Raw genomic sequence first — 23,452 nt, forward strand, 5'->3', positions numbered from 1 at the left:
ACTAAGAATCAAAACTGTTGTATCCATAACACACGATTGTTTCTAGCTTGCCTTTCCTGACAAGCATGGATAGATTCCCTCCTCCGCCCTCAAAAATCATGCCAGCCCAGCTATTCTATCTACAAATTGCTTCCCTCGATAGCCTGTACAGCACAGGTTTTAGGGGAAGCAAAACCAGACCCTGCTCTTTTTATTGGGCTATTTCAGTAACCCTAAAGCAGCACTTTCATTATTAAAAATGCACGAGTAGTAAATAAATGTCAGTTCCTCAAATTTCAAACATACAAAACACACAAAACACTTCATGGCTGTGCAGTGTAAATGCTTTAGGAAAGCATGTGCCCAAAGCACCGAATGCAGGTCAGGGGCCAGGACTGGTTTCAGCAGATATACTATGCTGTGCTATTCTGTTCCTTTTAAGGGTTTACATTCCAGCCTCATGGAGCACTGCCGCACGTCCACATAAAGAAACTGCTATTTCAGGAAAGGCACAAAGTGTTACAAACAGGCAGAACTGTTTATAGCTTCAAATGCCATAATGATTTTGTTTCTTTCCTTATTGGATTAATTCTACGGAATATTTATAAATCAATCAGCAACAGCCTTCTCATTTACTTCCTGTCCGTTTCTTGCAATGCTGGAACTTTTAGACATGGCTAAAGTGGGAGAGATTCTAAAATTTTACACTATTTCTTGAGTGAGTATAGTCTTTATAAATGCTAGTTTGTGTCTAAAATGAAATTTTCTTGCCATGGATATTGATTGCACTTATTTACCTAGATAATTATGCAGACTGTATGAAAAAATGAACATAATCCTTTGAAATATACACATGTAACCCAATGGAATCTGCTTAATATCACTATTAGAAGTAGAAACATCTACAGACCTATAACGTGTGGCATATTCTGTTTCAATGTCCTCAAGATGAAATTCTGCCCAGGGATCAGGCATGTGTTTAGCTTTCTGAATGGCATGTTTCCAGGCTTCCTAGAGAAGTTAAAAACTAGAGGTTATTTATATTGAACAACCACCCAATGATTACAAACTTTATAATCACATTATCTACTGTACCTTTGGACCTCCGTGTTCTAAAGGAAAAGATACAGGCAGATTGCTGTGCTCTCGTTGAATCAATGAGCTGGGGTGGGGGTGCACGGACCAGTCTGCATCTCTCTCTTTAAAGGATGAGAGCCATATTTTCTAGTTTCATTCCCCTTCCCTTTCTCTAATTCAGTGGTCCCCAAACTTTTTCCGCCATGCTCCCCCTTACCCATAACGGATCCTGTACATGCCCTCCCCCTTGGGAACTGTGGCTCGGAGCTGAGGCTGGGGCCACAGTGGGGGGCCAGGAGTGGGGCTGGGTGATGCCCCCTCCCCACCTGCCATGGGGGCTGGCCTAGGCCTCGCCCCCTGAATGTTCCTCTAGGAGGGCGCTCCCCACTGCTTGGAGACCACTGCTCAAATTGGTATTGATTGGGTACAAAACACCATTCGACATTTTACAGTTTCAAGTGCAATGATAAAAAGCACAGAAATGTAAATCAAATCAGAATCTGGTGCTTTCCACCACTGTAAATCCAAGTGAGAATTTGGTCTAATACACACAGATATGAACTGAGCATAGCTTGCACAAAATGCAGTAATTTTATAATTTTCAGTGTTTATAGCAGCTATCTGCAATCACATTTAGTAGCCAATGTTAATGTTAGAGAAATTTATATAAAGAGAATTATATTTTAATTGGAACTAACATGTCCTATCAGTGCAAATAAAGAACAAGCCTGCTTTGCATAGTAATATCAAGGGAAAAAAAGCTTTGCAAAAACCAAGGCCTCAAAACTGAGCTCACCACAAGATGCAAAAGCAGAAGAAAGTAGTTATGCAAGGAAAATGGATGATTATTATAGTTCCAGATAAGTAGCTATTTCAGTCTCTGTCAAGTCACAGTAACTCTGAAAATGCATATGTTGAAAATTTGGATAGTTGTTCCACAAACCACTCTAAATGCTTTTCTCTTAACACTTATCCTGTCCCCCATTTTCACATTACACTATGCCCAGAGCCCCTGAGGCCCAATCCTCCAAAGTGCTGAATGCATTCTGCAAGATGCCAAGTACCTTCAATCACTACTTATGTGAATGAGTAAAGGGTGCTCAGCACCTTGCCAGAGTCACTCAGCACCTTAACAGCCGGGGTCCTTTGTGCCAGCTCCTATCTGAATTTGTGGTAGGGAATACTGATTTCTGGACCACGGTTTATCACTTCTGCGACTGAATTTGCAATATTTAAAAATAATTTCTAAAAAAAATTAAAACTAAGTATCAATAAAAGCTAAACAATTACAATACAAATATCTATCAACACTGAAATTCCTTTACAAATGCTTTATATTGTATAATAGAAGGGACCTTTATAAAATAATTTACATTTTCAACAAGCAGGTCCATTCTATTACAAAGCAGCATATTCTAAAAGCAAATAAAAAGCCCCACCATCTCCACCCATAAAACCCAGTCATACACAAAACACATTAAATGAAATCAGACACCTGAGAACATGGGGCTGCTTGATGTCACATGATCTGATGAGCTACATGGGAGTTTCCATTTGTAAGCTATGTATAGGAACAAGTTGAATAAAAACAGGGACACACCCTTATGCTTCACTGAAATATACCTGATAATTTCCAAGGAATCATGTGGTCATGGGGTGTATGTAGAAAACTGGCCTTTTTGTGCTGTTTGGAGAATGGCTTTATCCCCTTGTCTATGGACTTCACCCTGGAAGGTGCTGAGAGCCCCTGAGAGGTACTGAATGAAATTAATGGGAGCTGAAGGTGCTCAGCACCTCATAGGTTTGAGTCCTACACTTGTATTCTGGTTTTCAGAACAGAGAATCAGCATTAAGAACACCAATTATGCAAGCATGACATTTCTTGGGTTTTAGATTACACAAGGGTGACAAGTTAGAAAATATAAATGAAATAAAAATACTTTAACATCCTCTTTGTTCTTGTTAACAATAGGAAATAATGTGAAAAAACAACGACATACACACTTTTAAAAGTAAATGACTGTTTATGATGGTGAACAAAAGATAAATTACAAAGAACAAAAAATTCTTAAAGGTGATGTTCTGCTTCAGTGATTTCTATGAGTGGAGATGCATCAGTTCTTCTAAAGTATAAAATAATGAATCAAAATACCATGTTTTTAAAAAAGTCTTACAGCATCTACTATGAAAGGTTCCATTTTAACCTACTCGACTACAGTCAACCACAGAGCCCTGCTTAGATTGTTGCTGTGTGTTAGTCTAAAGAGTTCATGAGAAACATTAAAATAGGAAAATGTACCTAAGAAAAATGATCAGTTAAACGCTTCCTTTTCTGATAAATGAAAAATATGCCTTTCCCACTTAGGATATATCTACAGTGCAATTAGACATGCAGCTGGCTTGTGCCAGCTGATGTGGGGCTCAGGCTGCCAGGCTGTTTAATTGCGATGTGGACATCAGGCTGGAGCCTGATCTCCGTGACCCTCCCACCTTGCAGGGTCCTAGAGCCCAGGCTCCAGCCTGAGCCCAAAAGTCTACACCACAATTAAACAGCTCCTTCACCCAAGCTCCAGAATCCGAGTCAGCTGGTATGAGCCAGTCACAGGGTTTTAACTGCAATATAGACATACCTAGAAGAAGCTGTTTTTCAAAATGTGCATTCCGGAGTAAAATACAACTTAGAGTATCTGTGCACAAATCTGTTCAAGTCAATGGAACAGCATATGTAAGTACAGGTTAAAGCACTGGAGACATTATTTGGTAGAAAGATTGAGGGGTCTGATCCTGAGAAGAATTGCATTAATTTGAAGTCAATGAGAATCTGCCATTGACTTTGGTGGGAACAGAATCAGGCTCAATGGGAGTTGATGTTACTTTGCAGGATCAAACTCAAAATCATAACAGATTTGGGCTCAATATATTGTATATACATGGAAACAACAGCAGCGTTAAAATTCCCTCACCCTCCGCAATCACCAAATGGCACATGATTCTATTACCATTTTTGTAATAACTGATATCTATCTAGCTTGCAAAAATGTCCACAGTATTAGAACGTCAAATACATTACACTTAATCAGCTGTGGTGGGTAAGTCAACATGTCTACCATGTTCAGAGCCATAGCATATTTGTACATACAGATCCTGTTAGCTAATTATTAGAGCCCTGCACAGATACAAAATTTGTATCCGGATCAGATCCGTGATCTGCAAACATGGTCTGCAGATATCTGTGGATATCCACTGATTTGCAAGGCTCTACTAGTTACACACGGCCAGAGCATACTTTTTTTGTACGTTGCTGACTGCAAATTTAAAACGTCACAAAACAATGTCTATTGAAGAACAATTTGCACCAAGCATTCTACAATGCCTACTCAGTTTGACCTTCAATACTTGAACCATGTAGCCCACTAATATTACTATTTTCTGTTACTAAACCAATTATATTATAGGCTAGATTTAAAGATCCTGGAAGATGACAGGTACCTCTTGTGAGGTGCCAAGTGACCTCACCTTGTAAGAACTTCAATGGAGGCATTCAGCTCCTTGCAAGATTAAATCCTCAGAATGGAATTTTACATATAATCTTTTGCCTGAAACACCTTGCACTATTCGCAAATGTTGAATCTTCTGGGATGTTGAATCTGCTAGTGGTTTCTGCTTATTCATGGAGACAGATAATTTGTTAGCCCATGTAACTATACAGGATGTGGGAGTGGCTCAATTGAAAGAGCATGAGGGTGTAAGGCGAGCAGTTTTGGGGTAGGAATCTAGTGGCAACCAAGCCTGGGGAGCTGAATTTGATATTATCATCGTTATTGTTAATTACTTTGCTAATAAAGCTAAGCACCCAGAAAGCGTGTGGACTTTGTTTTAGAGCAGGTTGGGAAGGACAACTCTTCATACCTAGCTAGCCTATCAACTAAATGTCATGCTCAGGATCATTTATAGTTCAGTAAATATCTATTTGACCATAAGCTTATTAAACTATCTTCAAATCCCAAGGACAGTATTATTGCCAAAAAAAAAAAAAAATCATGCTTTGTTGAACCATCCTGTTTTCACCACCCAGTGATTTATCACATATAAAATTATATTAATGCAAAATTACAGCTAACATTTTAAATGCATAAAAATCAGGAAATTCAAAGTTATGGTTCCTACAGCAACTTCAGCTGACTTCCTTACCTGTAGACAGTATTTTGTATTACTGCATACAGTGTTTAATGCTTAATGCTTAATGCATACAGTGAAGATGGGTAAAAGTAGAAACTCAAATTCAAACCTTCAGTTTTTGGAGATCAGGGCATTCAATCTGAATCCCTGAATCTGAACCTGTTCTTCTGGTTTTAGTTTCAGGTCAGATCCAGTTTCTTTTTCAGGTGAGGCCAAACTCTTCCAAGAATTGCCATTCCATAAGATTTCAGCAGCAGGGGGTGAGAAGCATAAAATAACAGCTGATCTGGCACTATTTCTGCCATTTTGGATTGAAACCGTTCATAAACAGCCTGCGAGACTTCAGCAATGTCAAACCCAAAACCCAAGCCCTAATCCCATACAAATTTTACTCTGGATGTGGACCTGAACACTGATTCCTGAGCTCATCTGTAATATAAGTAGAATCTTTTAAACTGACACCAGCCTAATGTCCGGATGAAGAGGCCATTAAAAATAGCGTGAAGAGACTTATAAAATGTGCTGAATAAAGTTTATACACATTTCATTTCATCTTCACTTGGCAACTTCTTCATTGACAGACATGAACGAAAAGTCTTTCACCAACTAAATTTCTGGTTAAACACCACTTAACCCAGGGGTGGGCAAACTTTTTGGCCTGAGGGCCACATCGCGGTTCTGAAACTGTATGGAGGGCCAGGTAGGGAAGGCTGTGGCTCCCCAAACAGCCTGGCCCCTGCCCCCTAATTGTCCCCTCCCACTTCCCACCCCGTGACTGCCCCCCCTCAGAACCCCTGCTTCTCCTTGTCCCCTGACTGCCCCCTCCCGAGCTCCCCCAGCGCCTACCTGCCCCCCTGGGACCCCACCCCCTATCCAACCCCCCCTGCTCTCTGTCCCCTGACTGCCCCAACCCCTATCCACACCCACGCCCCTGACAGGCCCCTCAACTCCCACGCCTATCCAACCGCCCCGCGCCCCCCCCCCCCGGACCTCCTGTCTCTTATCCAACCCCCACACTCTCGGCCCCCTTACCAGGACTGAGAACCAGGACTGGCAGCCGTAAGTAGTATACCGTAAGTAGCACATTTATACGGAGAGCAATTTAATACACTACACTGGCGGCTCTCGCAGCCGTGATGCCCAGCAGGAGCTTGCAGCCGGGGACTAGCCTCCCCAGCTGGGAGCTCAAGGGCCGGGCAGGACAGTACCTCAGGCTGGATGTGGCCCGTAGGCCATAGTTTGCCCACCTCTGACTTAACCACTTGGCACTGAACAAATGGGTCCCCCACTACATGGATTTTATGCTAATTCTGTCTCATTGAAGCACCAGTCATTGAAATTTGCTACCACTGGGTACCGAAGGCTTTGTCTAAACTAGGATTTAAAGGTGTGGGGTTAGGATATGTTAGCTGACATGTGCTAACTAAAACGTGGAAGGGGGGAAGCAGCAGACATGATCTATCTTGATTTTATTAAGGTGTTTGACACAGTTACACGTGATATTTACATGAGAAAATGAGGGAAATGTGGTCTTTATTAAATTACTATAAGGTGAGCGCATAAGTGGTTGAAAGACCATATTCAAAGAGCAGTTATCAATGGTTTGCAGTCAAACTGGAAGGGCATGTCTAATAAGGTCCTGGGTCAGGTGCTTTTCAATATTTTCATTAACAATTTGGATAATGTAGAGGATAATACGCTTCTAAAATTTCTGAATGACACCAAGATGGGAGGGGTTGCAAGCACTTTGGAGGACAGAATCAGAATTCAAAATGATCGTGACAAATTTGAAAACTGGTCTGAAAACAACAAGATAAGATGAAAATCATTAAAGACAAGTGCAAAGTACCACCCCATGGAAAGAAAAATGAAATGGTTGGGATAACTGGCTAGGTGGTTGTATGGCTGAAAAGGAACTGGGGGGTCATGGTGGATCACAAATTTGTACAGGAATTAACAATGTGATGCAGTTGCAAAAAAGGCTAACAACATTCTGTATGTATGACAGGAGGTAATTGTCTCTCTCTATTTGGCACTGGTGAGGCCTCAGCTGGAGTACTCTCTCCTGTTCCAGGCACCCCACTTTAGGAAAGTTGTGGATAAACTAGTGATAATCCAAAGAAAAACAACAAAAATGATAAAATGTTTAGAAAACCTGACCTAGGAGGAAATTTTTAAAAAAACAGGCAAGTTCAGTCTTGAGAAAAGAAAACTGAGGGGGATATCTGATAAATCTTTAAATATGTTAAGGGCTGTTATACACAGGACAGTTCTCAATTGTACTCCACGTCCACTGAAGGAAGGAAAAGAAGTTACGGGCTTAACCTGCAGCAAGGGAAATTTAGGCTAGATATAGGAAAAATTTTCTAACTATAAGTGTAATTAAGCTCTGGAATAGGCTTCCAAAGGAGGTTGTGGGAATCCCCATCATTGGAAGTTTTTAATAACAGGCTGGACAAATACCTGTCAGGGATGGTCTAGGTTTAGTTGGTCCTGACTCCTGTCTCAGTACAGGGAGGTGAATGTAATGGACTCTCGAGGTCCTTTTCAGCCCTTGATTTCTATGATTGTATGTTCTGAAAGTCTACTGTAGATAAGGCAGTGTTTAACCTGTGCTCCCTCCTACGCTTCAACTCCACCAGTTTAAACACACATTAAAATTCTAAGCTGCATTGTCCACACTAGAATTTTAGGTCTTGTCTTCACTAGAAAAAAAAAAAAAGTAAATTTTTAACATTAACACATGTTAAAATACTAGTACAGACAAGGCAGTTGTAGCTGGTTGAGGTTAACCGTGTTTGTGAGCCGAGGGATTACGTCAAATTGCAAACATGTTAAAAACATCGACACTAGGATTTTAACATGTTGTCATTGGGTGCCCGCCTCTCAAGCGTGCCTTCATAGCCCGAGGTCAATTTGCAGGCAGCTTGCTTCTGTTCCCCTTTCAAGGGGCTTCTTGAGTAGACTCCACATGCAGGCTTTCTGTCCAGTACCGCCCCTCCTTGGGGTCTGGTATTATTAACAAAACAGTTTGAAATAAGAAGTCTCCTCAAGTCCATTTGTCTACCCTCTTATTGGTTACTCTCAGGCCTTTCCTGCCTGTAATCTCACTTGTCCGTAGTCTCATTCTCCAGTCCCAGGCTCGCTCTTGTAGCATACTTGCTCCCAGTAGCCTCTGTATTCCAGTGTGGTCTCCCTGAACATTTTCCCCTCCTCCCACATTCCTGCTGCTCTTTATAGGGAAATCAACTAATCCCAGCTCAGGCAATTACCAATTGCCTCCTTGGTAATTAGGGTAGACTGGCTCCAGGCCTCTACCGCTTAGGGACAAGCCACCCTGTTACACACCTGTTAGCTAATGTGTGTTAAAAATACACCCTTTTTCCTAGTGAACACAAGGTCTTAGAAGGTGTTCGCTAACACTTGTGAACAATACACATTTAAATGCTGGTCTAGACAAAGTCTAAGAAGTGTCCCAATTTAGCAGAGTCCTCAGTTAAATGGAGTACATTAGGAGGGTCTATAACCTGAGGACAGACGACAGTTGTGGTTCTCAAGGCTCTGAACTGTGACACTATCCTCCCTGCCCCATCCCAAGGGCAATCAGGAGGGCAGCTATGGAGACTCTACACCTGCTAGGGAGCCTCCAGATTAGAGGGGTCTCCAGTAGGAGACTTACAGGTGGATTGTGTTCCCTTTGCATTGTCTGATTGGTGCGAAGGGAGCAGAATGAGGCAGAGGATCTGCCCCACAATACGCACTGACTTTGAGGTTGGGGGCAATGTAATATGTTTGGCCCTCATGCGGAAATGGTTGGATACTACTAGAGCACACTGTCTGGGGCTGGTGGTGGAATTTATCGCAAAATTTAACATCAGAGCTCTATTATCAAAATGTAGAGTGCCCACCAGAAGAAACACATCTAAACCCAACTGTCTAAATGATGTTCATTTATGATGTCTCAAAAATTATGATTGGTTTGGTTCAAATAAAGATACTCAACTCAGGCACATTGCTTTGCTTGATATCATTCATGACAGAACATCTAGTCTTACAGCCCAAGTTTTTACATTAATAATATTGCATTAGAGTTACAACAAAAACAGCAAATCCATCTGTTTGGGTTTTTTAAAGCAGCTGAACTACATCAGCTGTGCAGTCTTAGACTCAAACCTGCTCGTGTTCCAGGTATGGAGTTCCCACTGAATTCAAGTGGAGTTTTGTAAGTGAATCAATGACAGGATCAAGTTACTGGCTTAATTGACTTAACTACAAGTCTGAAAAAATAAAAGCTGTAATTTTCATGGAAAACTGTTAGTTACAAGAAATGAAGCAGCTAGAGAGAGAAATGAGATTAGAAGCCTATTTAGGCTTGAGTCCAATGCTTACCTTAAAATTGAATGAGTTTCTAGGAGAAGAGGTAGAACTGTAATGTTCATCTTTTGCTAAGTTGCTGTAATAATTGGCGACTTTGTTGTTTGCAGCCTTGTTAGATACTGGATCATCTGTTATCGGGCAGATGTAATAACTATCCTCATCCTCACTATCAGTATCAGGATAATTTCCAGAGACCGCTTTATTTGACCTGGCATCATCAATACCTTCTATACGAAAGATAAGGTCCTCGTCCGCCATGTTTGTGGGAGGTTGGTTTAATTCGTGCAATGATTAAAGTAGCCAGTATTACAATACGCATTTGAAATGAGGGAAGAACCTGGGAGAGAAAAAGAATGAAATTAAAGAAAATCAAAGGTCCTGTTCTTTTAAAAAAAAAAAAAAAGCATGAAGCCAAAATTTATGCTGGCCAGTATTAGCAAAAATTAGTCAATAATCTGTACATGGGTGTGTAAAATGGGTATCTGGACACCTAAATATGCCTCTCAACACCCAAATGCAGGATCTGAGCTCCCAATTTAGGTACCCAAGTTTAAAATTGTCATAGGATATAGAAAAATTGGCTCAGAATAAGAATAGAAATTTAATATAAAATCTTAGGGACTGCAAATAAATTTGGATTACTCTAGTTTACCTTTAGTAGCATTCTAGGCTCCATTTATCAGCTTCCTTCTTTGAACATATCTACTCTTACTTGTTCAAAAACTTTGGGCCCGATACTACAGTTTTTACTCAGGCAAAACTCACACTAACTTCCCCATAACTCTGTATATTTTGCCCAATCCAAGGACTTCAGGATCAGGCCCTCTGTTTTCCAAAGGCAGCTTTTCCATCAGGGGATTGCGTACAAATGGAAAGCACAGAATAAGATTAGCACAGAATAGGATTAACAGATTCCAGAGAAAGGGGCTACAGAATATTACTGGGAGTGGATGGGGAAGGTGAAACCAGAAAACACTTTCTGTGCCAGGAAGGTTTTGTATTACTCGGCCCCCAGCTCACATGGGCTAGTCAGTCCAAAGTAAATCACTGTGTGTGTGCAGCCAGGATGCCACAAGTGTCCTCTGAAGTGAGGACAAATGAGGCTGTCAGACAGTTGCTGCTGCTCTAGCCATTAAAGTGAATTAAAGGAGTCTAAGTGTGGAGGGAATGCACAGGAGAGTCACACTTCAGTGCTCTTCTCTGGCTTCAATCTCATTCTGATTCCCTTCCCAATAGGGATGCTCTTGCTGTCAGTTCCTGTAACTGAAACTCTCCAGAGAGCTGGCTGGCTTGCTCAGTGCTAGGCCCTTCCCTTTGGATGATCCACCAGAGCCTGGAATTGGCAGCCTTCAAGTAAGAATATTTATTTACATTATTTTTTCTTTCCTCTCTTGATTTTGTTCATTCCCAGCTGGTGACAAAGAGCCTTATCCAAAACTTATTGAAGGCAACAGAAAGGTTCTTGCAGATTTCAGTGGTCTACGGAACAGGTTCAGAGTCTGGGATGACACTAATTCACACATACCAAATGTCTCTATCTGGCAAAGACTGGCCCTGTGTTGAAGCAAAACAGTCAAACTTTTTCCACTCTATCCACCCAAAAAGTTGTCCTAATCCAATGACTTTTAAAGGCCAATTTCTATTTTCTCCCCAGAGCTCAGAGGCTGGTAGACAAAATGGTATATTTTAGCAATCCCTCTTTGTTAGCCACTGTAGGTAGTTTTCAGAGTAACAGCCGTGTTAGTCTGTATTCGCAAAAAGAAAAGGAGTACTTGTGGCACCTTAGAGACTAACCAATTTATTTGAGCATGAGCTTTCGTGAGCTACAGCTCACTTCATCGGATGCATACCGTGGCTGTTTCCACGGTATGCATCCGATGAAGTGAGCTGTAGCTCACGAAAGCTCATGCTCAAATAAATTGGTTAGTCTCTAAGGTGCCACAGGTACTCCTTTTCTTTTTGTAGGTAGTTTGTGCATTTTATCATAGAGACATAGGATGGGAAGAGACTTCCTGCCTCACTGAGTCCAGGACCTTGCTATTGCAGGCAACCCTGTCATATAATCACCTTCATAATTTTAATCTGGAGCTTGATAAATTTAAGTAAGTCTCTTTTCCCTACCCCACTCCTATTGGATGGCTGTTCCAGAGCCTCCAGACCTATCTATCACAGTGTTTAGACACAATGCATCAATAGGCACTTCAACCATAAATAATAAATTGAGCTAGTTCTATCAACTCCCTGGTGCTCCCTGCTTCAGGAACCTACTCCATTTGTTCATTATGTGACGAAACCATTAGCATCTAGCTCATATTCCCTAATTCCTGCCCCTGGTTTTGTATTCTTTTCTAATAAACAGGCCTGGGAGACAATTATCAAGCTCTTTTATAGCTAAAGAGAAAATGAAACAAAATGACACCCTGCTGGAAGATCACTATGAAGTCATTTTTGTTTTCTCCCTAGTTCCATGATCTTTCTTCATAACTAAACTCAATGGTCCAAAATCTTTGCAAAACCAAGGAACCTTCCTGAATACTTATCAGGATCCCAAGGGGTATAGCTAGCTTACATAAAATGGCATAGTCTGCAGACCACCCTTAGTCTCCTGGGCACAGATGTAACCCCACTACAGGTATCAGCATGTAATAGGCCATCTTTATCTGAACAGCCTCCACTCAGATTAAGATGGAGCATCACACACTGGCTTAGACTCCACTCCCATGTGAAAGATGGGGTGATGGCAGGATAGATCATAGAACTCTGTCTGTCACACTGAGCCTGGGAGATGCATTTTGGCCACACCTGACTTAATTTTTTTAATATTCCAGTTATTTAATTTCCTCTGCATTGTCTCCATAACAGGAACTCTGTCTTTTCTAAGGTGAAGAATACAACATGAATCTAATCTACTGTTAATTTTTATTACCTTCTAAGTAGGAAAACTCTGGTTTCAAAGTTTCAGTTACTTCTGCAGAACTGTGTAATAGAGTAACTGACATCACAACAGCACATGCAGAGCTGGAATGCACAGTGATCTACTTCTGCCCACAGTCTGATTATGGATTTGGGGTAAGGGCAGATCATCTCCCATCTTTGCTCTTAATTTAGCCTGTTTTCTGCAAAACCAGGGGTGTTTTGCATGAAGAACAAACTTATTTCAAGCCTACCTCCCCCTTTTTAAAACTTTGCTGCATGTTTTAAGAACACTACCCATCGCAGCACCTGCTCCTCTTCCTAATAAGCTTACACAAATTGTTGATATTCTGAAACAATAGTAAGGCTCTTTAATTATGTCCATCAGAAATTTCAGAGAAGGTAATTATTCTAGAGGAAAATAACTGTCCGTCCCATAATACTTTCCACATGAGCTCTCAGGCTGCAAAAGACTGAAATTGTAACTCTCTCACTGATACACACAGCATAACCTTCAGGAGGAAAGATTTAAAATGCCCTTAAAATTAATATAAAAAGGTCCAAAATGTGGCATATAGCAGTTGGCCTGTGTAAGGAGCAGTGTGAAGCCACACTACCCTTGGGGAGCTCAGCCAGGCACAATTGCTCCTGATGCACCATCCTTTGGGGCTTGTCTACATGGGAAAGTTTTACTAGTTATACCAGAATAATTACACTGATATAGTTATACTGGTATATCATTTTAACTTAGTATTATTCCCTGGATGGATACTCTGATGGCATTTTTCAGTTAGCGCAGACTCCTTCCAAAGTGACATATGCTAAACCAAAAAAAGACCATCTCCTACTGCAATAAGAGTGTCCAAACAAGGAGTGATATCAATAACTGTAGTGGCTTAAATTCACACCTTAGCTTACACTGGTATAACTTTCCTGAATAGACAACATTTAATCTAGTATGTATTAGGCATGTCACAATCCAGCCTGAAATGAAGTGTCTTTCCAAATGAAAATAAGAGAGAGAGACTGATTTTTGGAAAGTGCAGAGAATCCTGCCATATTTTCATTCATTTTAAAAGTGCAGACAAATGTAGACAATAATTTAGTCAACAGCAATTGGAATAGGTCAAAAATCAGAGCACTCTTTAACAAAGTATCCTTTGTTAATTTAATTCATCACTGTGACATGGTCACTCTCCCCATTTAACTCCTATGTTCTCGACTTCCTTACAATTCCCTGCTATAACGTGGAGACGTTTCCTGAAAAATTGGCCACAATCAGCACTGAATCATTCTCTCCGTTATTAACTGCATTAGTTCAGCAATCCAGGCCCTTGCAAACAGTGGGGATAGAGGATGACACAAGGTAGCACTGAGTTCCAAAGTTATAAAAAAGCAGGTACAATCTGATCCATCACTCTTGGGACTAGGAATCAACCTGCTACAAATCTTCCTGTTCTGACATACTAAAGCACTTCACCATCTGATTTCACATAGGTCAGTCACTGACTAAAATTACAATTGGTCTACTTCTATTGCAAGCTATACTGCATGTATCTCAGTTAAAAATATTCCGCAACTAGTTTATTACAGCTCATTTAATGGGACTAGTAAAATGAAATAAAAATATGACACTTCCTCAGTTTTTAAAAAACTTTGGTAAGTGATTGTTAACATTTTAAAAGGGACAGAACAAGTAGGAGCTGGATCTTACTGTACTCACTACTAACAGAACAGTGCAGAAATCAAAAATTCAGCAACACGATGCAATAACATCACATGTTTATATTAAAATTAGTTAATCCTTTTCTTATAATTCCAGAACGAGTCAGAGCAAGTGTCTCTCAGAGGCTTTCTATACATATAACTGCTTCCAGAGCAAATAATAATGGACATCATGTGCACATCAAAAAGAGAAGCTATGTGTGGACTCTTGTCTTACTATAACTTCACATATCCAATTACATCAATTCTAGAGAAACTGTATGTGGACGGCTGAACACTGGAGCCCTCAGAGCTGCGTTACCCACTAGAGCAATAGTGGAACAATGGGAAGCATGTTTCCTGAGGCTCAGGTTCCACCCACAGCAAGGGGTGGAGATTTTCATGCTTATCTTCCTTGAGAGACTATTAATGATGATTCAGCAGAACTCAAACAGATACATTGTTATTAATTCAGCTCCATGTTGGGATAGCTGTGGATTTCACACTCTTACGTGTAGAAGCAATGCACCAGGCAGGTTTTACTGCCCTTGATGATACCCTGATGATTTTCCATGTTTTCCTGGCTTTACGCCCCCCTCACCCTCCACATACGCACTCTTGAAGTCCCATATTAGAAGACTCTTTTCAAAGCCCACTGACTCCAGTCCTCAATAAGCCTGAAAGGGTCATTCACGCTTCTGAGCAATGTGAGGTACTCAGCCCAGGCTGCTTGTGTCTCTAGAATGACAGAATGAGACCTGGGATCCCTCATGGGAGCGCAGGGACACCTCTCGGGGTGATATTGTGTCTACTCACTAGCTGCAGTAGCGTGCCAGTTCCAAGAGTCTATAAGGGCCAACCAAATATAGCTTCTAAAACAGAGAAATTGACATTTCAGGCCTGGTGTCACAGGGGCAGCTCCATTGCACCTGTTTCTGCTAAGGCTGAATTTGGCCCATCAGATATATTTGTTGCCCAGCAACCCCAGATTAGGAACATGCCCCTCATTATACACGATCAGATTTCCTCCTGATATGCCAGTTTGTCTCCCCCTCTCAACTTCCTGCCTTTTTTTTCCATACTGCTTCTAAACTTAAAACAGATTCCCCCTTCCCATGAGCTAAGAGACTTCCTGGCCTCAGTGAAATTAACAGGAGTTTTTTCCACTGACTTTAATGGGGCCAGGATTTCACCCCTAGTTCCTGCTCTACCCTAGCTCTCATCCGGTCTCAAACTGTCCTCCCAAGCAAAACTGACAAAGTTGATGCCCAAGATGCAAAGATCTGGAACAGTGCAAAACAAGCTTCCAAATGTTCACAAGGGGATTAGCTGAGTTTAAACAAATATTTGTTGGTAAATTTGTCAGTGTGAATTTTGGCAGACTCTTCCAGCATAGGCTGAAAGGACACTGGGCAGGCAAATGAGCAGCTTGTTCTATGCACATTTAGAAGGCAGAGGTGAAATACACCAAGTAACTTCCCTCATCTTCTTCCATAGCTGGAAGCCCCTTGGGTACTAGAGTAATGAAAGTGACAGTGGTTTGCACTTACACCATGTGGTGCTTTATTCATTCAAAATGCTTCATAAACATTAGGTAAAAAATCCTTAAAACACACCTGAGTTACGTATTCCATTTTACAGACCTGGTAAGCAAGACACAGGGAACAGAGATTATCAGACACCTGAGGGATTTAGATGCCAAATTTCCCATTTATTTTCATGGGAACTGCAAGTCCAAATCCTTTAGGCAGTTTTGAAAACTCTCCTAGGGGAGTTACAGCCAACATTTTCAAAACCTGATACTGATTTTGGGTTGAAGCTGCTCTTCAGCTCCAAGTCCCCTTTGCTCACACAGCCAGTAAGAGCCACAAGGCTCCATGGCTGGCAGAGCCCTCGGGGAGCCCTCCTGGCACACAGCCCCAAGCTAGCTCTCTCCCTGCACACAGCCTTGACCTACCCCTCTCTCTGCCTGCTGAGCTACCCCACTGCCCACACACAGCCCCTAGCTACTCCTCTCCCTGAGCTACCCCCCTCCCACACACGGTCCCTAACTACCCCGTCCCTGCCCGCTGAGCTATCGCACTGCCCGCACACAGCCCCTAACTACCCCTCTCCCTTCCCCCTGAGCTACCCCCCTGCCTGCACATAGCCCCTAGGTACCCCCTCCCTTCACTCTGAGCTGCCCCCCTACCCACACACAGCCCCTAGCTACCCCTCTTCCTTCACCCTGAGCTACCCCCCCGCCCACACACAGCCACTAGCTACCCCTCTCCCTGAGCTACCTCCCTGCCCACACACGGCCCCTAACTATCCCCTCTCCCTGCCGCCTGAGCTACTCCACTGCCCACACACAGCCCCTAGCCACCCCTCTCCCTTCATCCCGAGCTATCCCCCTGCCCGCACACAGCCCCTAGCTACCCCTCTCCCTGAGCTATCCCCCTGCCCGCACACAGCCCCTATCTAGCCCTCTCCCTGCCCCCTGAGCTACTGCCCTGTCCGCACACAGCGCCTAGCTACTTCTCTCCCTGCATCCTGAACTACCCCCTCCCTGCATTGTTATGTTTCCTTCTAAAAAGTAGATCACAACTTTTAAGTGTGCTTTTCAATTAGATTCCAGATATTGTATTATTAGGTTTAAACTGAATTATATCTGTTCATTATTGTCTGTAATTCTACCCATCCTTTTTCATTTAAAAAAAATCTTATCATTCTATGTACACCAAAATCTGAACTGTTTAGTGGCATTTTCTTTTTGTGACATTTTGGTACAGTAATACAGCAAGAGTTTAATAATTTCACTGTGCATACAGCACTCTTCCCCCTTGTGCAAGACAAAGTGTCACATCTCTACGTTGGCAATAAATCTATGTGTCAATGGGAATTTTTTCCCCTCCATCTGTTTGATTTCCCCCCCTCCATACTGTATTCCTTTGGCTATTTGAATAAAGCAGCATGCACGCTGTTGAGAAGGAAATCTGCTGATTAGTACATTTTAGGGTCATTACATCAACAATCTACAGTCAAAACAGTCTGGTAACATCTCATCCTCTACTCTGAAACAGGCAAAAAGCTCCTTGTGAAAAAACTGTCATCGGAAATACACTTTTACAAAGAGCAAATTACCACTCCCTGATCACTGACAAATTTAACCCCACCCCAACCCACAACAGGCCTTTAATTTCATTAGCCATCAGACGTTTATGAACTTTACATCTGTCTATATAACCCCCCCACCCCCTGCCTTCTACAGTAACAGGCAGCCCTTGTAAAAACATTACAGTATAGTATTGGCCTCTGTAAAAAGGAAAGATATAGTATTCTACAGTAATGGTCCTGGTCTAAATACTACAACATATCTGCCAACATTCAAAAGCTGTAAACTGGGGGCATTTACAGAGAAAAACCTTTTAGTGCCATCATGGGAAATTTTTGCAAGGATCGAGTGGGGAAAAAAATAATACTCTAGTATGCCGAATAAGAGCAATCAATTACTACCAAAAATGGGTGTTGACAATACAAATGTGTCCATGTGTAATGTGCCACACTGAGCGCTAGAGCGGGCACGCAGACTGAGCAGGATTTCAGGCCGAGCCGTTTGCCAGCCCTGCCCAGCGAAGCAGCCTCCTGACCCCTTCCCACCGTGCACGGAGAAGATATGCCGCTAACCGGGGAGCCCGGCAAAACCAAGGTGCAGAAGCGGGCTCCATTGCAGAGCCTGGCCTACCTTGTGCAGACGGACACACGGTGGAATGCCTGGCCTACCTTGTGCAGACACGCGCGGCTCCCGGAGCAGCAGGCCAGGAAGCAGGGCTCTCTCCCCGCCGCAGCTGCACACAAACTCCGACGAGCGCTTCCCTCCGAGGGTCGCGCGCCAGCTGCTTCCCCGGGGGAGCGCACGCGGACAGCTCGCCTCTCGCCTCGGAATCAGCCCCCTCTCGCTCTCCCTCCCCAGTCCCCGCGGAGGCTGGCTGGCTGAACCCTCCCTCCACGGGCTGGCGGAGGGCGGTACTGCAGCAGGCAGGCAGGCATGGTGCGTGTCTGCCTCACGCACAGCGGCTCTCTGCACGGCGGCGAGAAGCTACAGCCTGCAGGGAGTGTGAGCTCCCCAGAGCCTTGCAACAACTCTCCCGCCCCCCCCCCCATGCCCTCCGCTTGTTGCCGCTGGCATCGGCCCAGCCTCAGCACCCACTGCTTACGATTTGGGGGGGGGGGGTCTCCTGAGTGTTGAAACTAGAGTGTGGCACCCAGGAAACATGATCCCTCCCACCTGGTCTCGTGTTTGGAGGGACTACTTGGGGACACATGAGAGACACGGCTTTGGGACCCCCAAACTCACAGCATGCCTCCTCCATTCCAGCCAGCAGAATAGTGGGGGGCGGGGCGGGTCATCAGCCGTTGAAGCGACTGCAGGACCCCCAAAAGTCTTTTCCTTCTCATTTTTTAATTTTCTTTCCTGGGGATAGTGCTACTGAAAGGTACCGGACAGTTATTGGAGACCTACTCACAAGGCCCAGAGTTCAAAGGACACGTGTCCCACCCCTGTTCTGAAGGGAACACCCAAGATAAAGGGGTTAGAATGATCAGTTACATGCCCACTGTTTATCTTATCTAGCTGCACAAGGGTTTACACTCTTTTTACATTAACAAATTTATTTGAGCATAAGCTTTCCTGAGCTACAGCTGTAGCTCACGAAAGCTTATGCTCAAATAAATTGGTTAGTCTCTAAGGTGCCACAAGTACTCCTTTTCTTTTTGCGAATACAGACTAACACGGCTGCTCCTCTGAAACCACTGGTTACATTATTAACCATAATGGGAGCTACACACAGATATTTTACACTATAGAATATTCACATATGTCCTTAGGTGTATGTTACTGCCACTGAGGTAAATGAGAGTTCTGTTTGATCTAGCGGCCTCTTCACAAACAAGTAATATAGGTTACATATTTTCTAGCCTATAGTTTGACTTTGCATAATGGTTCACTTGGTGAGTCTGCAAGATATTACTGCCCAGATGCAAAAAACAATGCACAACAGTACATGCTGTTTAAAAGCAACATTTTGCCATAAATGTTCCTAAAGAGCATTGTAAACAGTATAGAAGGGGGGAAGGAAAAAAATCCAAAACATCTACTTTAATGTTAGTCACCAGTCACAATAGCCACTCAAAAATCAGGTAGGAATACACTGTAATTGTAACAGTAATGAAAAGGAAGGTCATGTGCTTACATAAGGATGTTTCTAATGTGGCAGTTTCAAAAAGCTTCACTTTTTGCTTTGACTAAACCCAACAGAAAAGTATAAGTTACTCTTGACAATGAACTGAGAGACGCAAAGTAAATCCTTGTATGCAATATTAAAATAACAATATTATTTCATATATAAATATATACAAACATTTATATTCCTGGAATATTGCAGATGAATTCTTACCTGAATTGGAGTCAGTGAAATTATGTATTAATTCTCTTTACCCACTTTACTTGCAAGAACACATCGGAGAAAAAACAAATAGACACAAAAGTCAGTGAAATGCAATACAGTCTACAGAGATCAGTGTCCAGAAAATATTTTCCTTTATATCTCAAATTCAACAGCTGTTTAAACAAAGTAGGCAGATTTATTCCCTGTGGCCAATTCTTGTACAGATTGGTTTTGTGGAAGAAAGTCCTAAGTAATGACAGACATGAATAATAATATTGGTATATTTTAACATAGCACTCTTCAAAATATTGCAATCCAATTTGCTGGACACAGAAGATAATTTCCACTAGTGGAATGTTCCTGTAGCTTCCTATTCTAAATAGCATCCAGCAGGTATAATCCTGTAATGCAGTAAATAACTAATTAATTACAGCAGATGGCAGATCTACTGCCCTGATCCTTTGCATGTGAATTTCTGTGTGAGCCAATTTCACTTGATTCAATTAAGATTTCATCACTGTTGTGCTTGTTTCTGTCCATTAGTTACCTATATTAGTCAATTAAGAGAGTTTACATGCTATGAAACAGTTTCAAATTTAAAAAACACAATTCTTATAAACACAGGGCAAAATATTATTGCTTATTTTCAGAAGTTAAAAATATTATATGCTACTTTAACCATGTACATTCCACACATTTGTATGAAAAGGATGTGTGAAAAAGGACCAGATTGATAACTAATCATTTGTTCACAAAAAGTAATCATTTTGCTGCCTGTGTGTGGAGTTGTAATCCCCCTTCGCAAAGACTAGAGCTGGGAATGATTTATGCCAGTGCCTATGTTAAGCCTCTGAACGTGCCTCCAGGGAAAAATCAGTGTTCCCAGAATTCTGAGATGATTCCAGTCCCAACTGTATGCTTATGTGATTAATAAAATTACTGTGCCTTCTCTGTAATCAACATGATTTCTGAATGCAGCAACCATCATAATCTCTCTTTTTTTTCTAACCATTTCTAACATGCCCTTTACCACGGTTTCTCAGCACCAGAATACAAAGTTACTAATTGCACTACTTTTTGTCTGTAAAAATGACTTTGCTCTCCCTATCTTTAGTTCAATTTCTAAAATGTTATGTGTGTGTGTGCTTTTTAATTTAATCCATCCAAGAGAAATGATACAAGGTTATGCACTCTAAATAAAGTTGCAAAACAGTCTCTATTATAACCCCCAGTACATGCTCACTCATAACCTTCTAAAACATTCGCTTGCTGGGCTGAAATTTTCCATGTTTGGTCACTGTCCAAAGCTGAATTTTGTGGAATGTTTGAGCAAAATCCCATTTATGAGTTGTGGGCCAATGAAAAAAATGCTATTTTCTCCCTGTAAACAAATTCTGGCTTCATTATATTCAGTTGGCATCTGCTAAGGGTCAGATTCTGCAACCCTTACTCATGCTGAGCATTTACTCATATGAGTAATCTTAATAGGCATTACATATCCTGAGTAAGTTACAGAATCAGTCCTTACTGACTTTTGTGATGTCATGTGCAGATGGGGAGAACTGCACAATATCTGTTCTCTGACAGTCCCAGCAGCTGAGTTGACAGAGACAGCACTTGCTGTTCTAATGGTACTGCTGAGACTAATATTTCATTGCAGTATGCAGCGCAGTATCCTCCCCCCAAACACAAATTAAAAAAACCCTACCTTAACTGGGGGACGGGGGTGGAATGTGTGTGTGTATGTCTTGGGGGAAATGGATTTTCTGATTTCAGGATCCCTGCAATTTTGGCTGCAGAGTATGCCTTTTCATATAAAAAGCCAAAAGCAGCAGCAGCTAGATTGTGCCATTAATTGATGCAACCCCCTTACAGCCTCTGGCAATCTCATTTCATGCAGAGCACAACCTTTCATTAAAGCAGAAAAATTTCCAGCACTTCCTGTTTGTGAAGAAAATCTTCTGAAGCCCACCTCACACTATGCTGCGTCTGTGACTTTGTAACAATGTAGAGACCCAGACACCTTAATCACTTACTAGTTAGGCCTTCTGCCATTATAGCCATTGTTTGGATAGCCACAGCACAGCTTCTACTCTGCTACAGAAGCATAGCTGTATATATGCCTTCTGGAAAAACTTGAAGAACAATCCCATAATGCTGGGGAATGAGTGACTAGAGGACATATACTGAGAACAGCACCAGCAGCTTGTTCAGCAATGCACTCTGGGATGTTCTACTGTAGAGGGCTCAGATGAAGGAGGATTTGTCAAATTGATTATAGAGGCACAGTTGTAGGAAAAATATGCTGTCCTCATTGCAATAAAAATAACGTGCTATGGTTACATTATGCCAGCCTAGACCATTGGCAAGGATGAAACAATTAATAACTGAATGTTGGACACAGCCATGTTTAGAGACACCCATGCTAGTAACTGGTTACAAATTTCTTTAAATATATAGTGTGGCTATAGCCTGAATGTGACCCAATGCAGGATATATTCCTGAGACTGCAGACAATCTGAAATAATAGGTCCATGAGAAGAGTGAACTAGGCCACCGTTTCCTCAATCTTTTCAGCTTGGTAACTGCTTATTCAAAGTAAACTGTTGTGATCTCTTTACAGTTATTATAAAAGTAATAGTAAAAATGTATGCTACAACTACTATATTTAACCTCACAAACACTGAATGTTTTGGCCTCCCCAAAGTAACGTCGGACATTTTATATTTTTTGCTTTAGAATGGTAATAAAATTGCCAGGGCCAAACAACCCCCTTTATAGTCTTTCGTGCCTCCTGGAAGGGGTGGGGAAGTTGCAATTCTCAGTTGATAAACACTGTCCTGATATGACCAATTTCTCTCCAACGCTCTCCAGAATAGAGCAACAGCTTAGCCTTCCTTTTGCATGAAGAGGAGAACATCTCTTCATGGATGGATGCATGGATCTTGGGGGACAATCCAACCTAACTGTAGCAGCAAAATACAAAATTCACCCTTCCTCTCACCCCATTCTCCTTAATGAGGTGTGAATTTTAAATACTAATGAGGACACTTTAAAAATAAAATATCAATGCTTAGTAAAATTAGAATTTAAAGGATATCACTCAAATTTGTTTAGTGAAAGTCTGAACAATTAAAATACTCAAAAGTCAAAAACGCAAAAATTAAGTAGCTTTAACTTACCCATGTTGCACACATATGCAGTATTTTTTATTCTTGGTTTTCAGTTTCAATGTCTTAATATGTTATTAGAAAACAATTTTTTCTACTTAGCTTTGCCTTTAATTTATTTGATTCTTTCTTGAGAACATTTGAAATTAATTTCTAGTGGCAGCCTAGCAAATTAATGTCATGAAAGTCTAACATATTAACTCCTTGATCTAATATGTTTAGCAATGCAAACACAACTTGCTATTTTCCAGTGACTGTGAAAGCTGTAGAAATCCAGTGTGTTAAGAGTGAAATTAGGTTTTGTTGAGAAACTGGTTTCTAAGAGGGCAGCATTTTTTACTCATTAAAAAGGAAAACACCTTGCAGACAGTATCAAACTTGTAGAGCAATTTCAAACTACATTCTTTAAAAAATTCCAGGCATGAAATTACCATCAAATTCTTTAGTTTCCTAAACATCCTGTCCTTAAGGATGTGTCCATCAATTTTTCTAAGCAAAACATGCTGGTCCATAAATCTCACTTGATTAATAGGAAAAGCAAAGCATATAACTTCACTTGGTATTCATTTTTCTCTCTCTCACTCTCTTTCACACCACATTCATTTATGCATTTAACGTAGTAGAATT

At 41.6% G+C, this 23,452-nt stretch overlaps 1 protein-coding gene across 2 annotated transcripts in view; it reads right to left on the bottom strand.

The window, feature by feature from the left end:
• EEF2K (eukaryotic elongation factor 2 kinase) overlaps positions 1-18,216 on the bottom strand; it is a 44,786-nt gene extending 26,570 nt beyond the window's left edge. Inside the window, exons 1-3 of one of the 2 annotated variants that reach the window (XM_084641112.1) lie at positions 17,992-18,216; positions 9,625-9,949; positions 890-990 (exon numbers count right to left, since the gene is read on the bottom strand). In XM_084641112.1, coding sequence (XP_084497238.1) covers positions 890-990; positions 9,625-9,870 — 347 coding nt within the window. In that variant the 5' untranslated portion in view covers positions 9,871-9,949; positions 17,992-18,216. Of the gene's footprint in view, positions 1-889; positions 991-9,624; positions 9,950-17,953 lie in introns of both variants that reach the window. The other variant, XM_084641113.1, reaches the window with a different exon arrangement.
• Positions 18,217-23,452: the final 5,236 nt, after the last annotated feature.

Source organism: Lepidochelys olivacea (assembly GCF_965140295.1).
Source record: "Lepidochelys olivacea isolate rLepOli2 genome assembly, chromosome: 10".
NCBI classification, from domain to species: domain Eukaryota; kingdom Metazoa; phylum Chordata; order Testudines; family Cheloniidae; genus Lepidochelys; species Lepidochelys olivacea.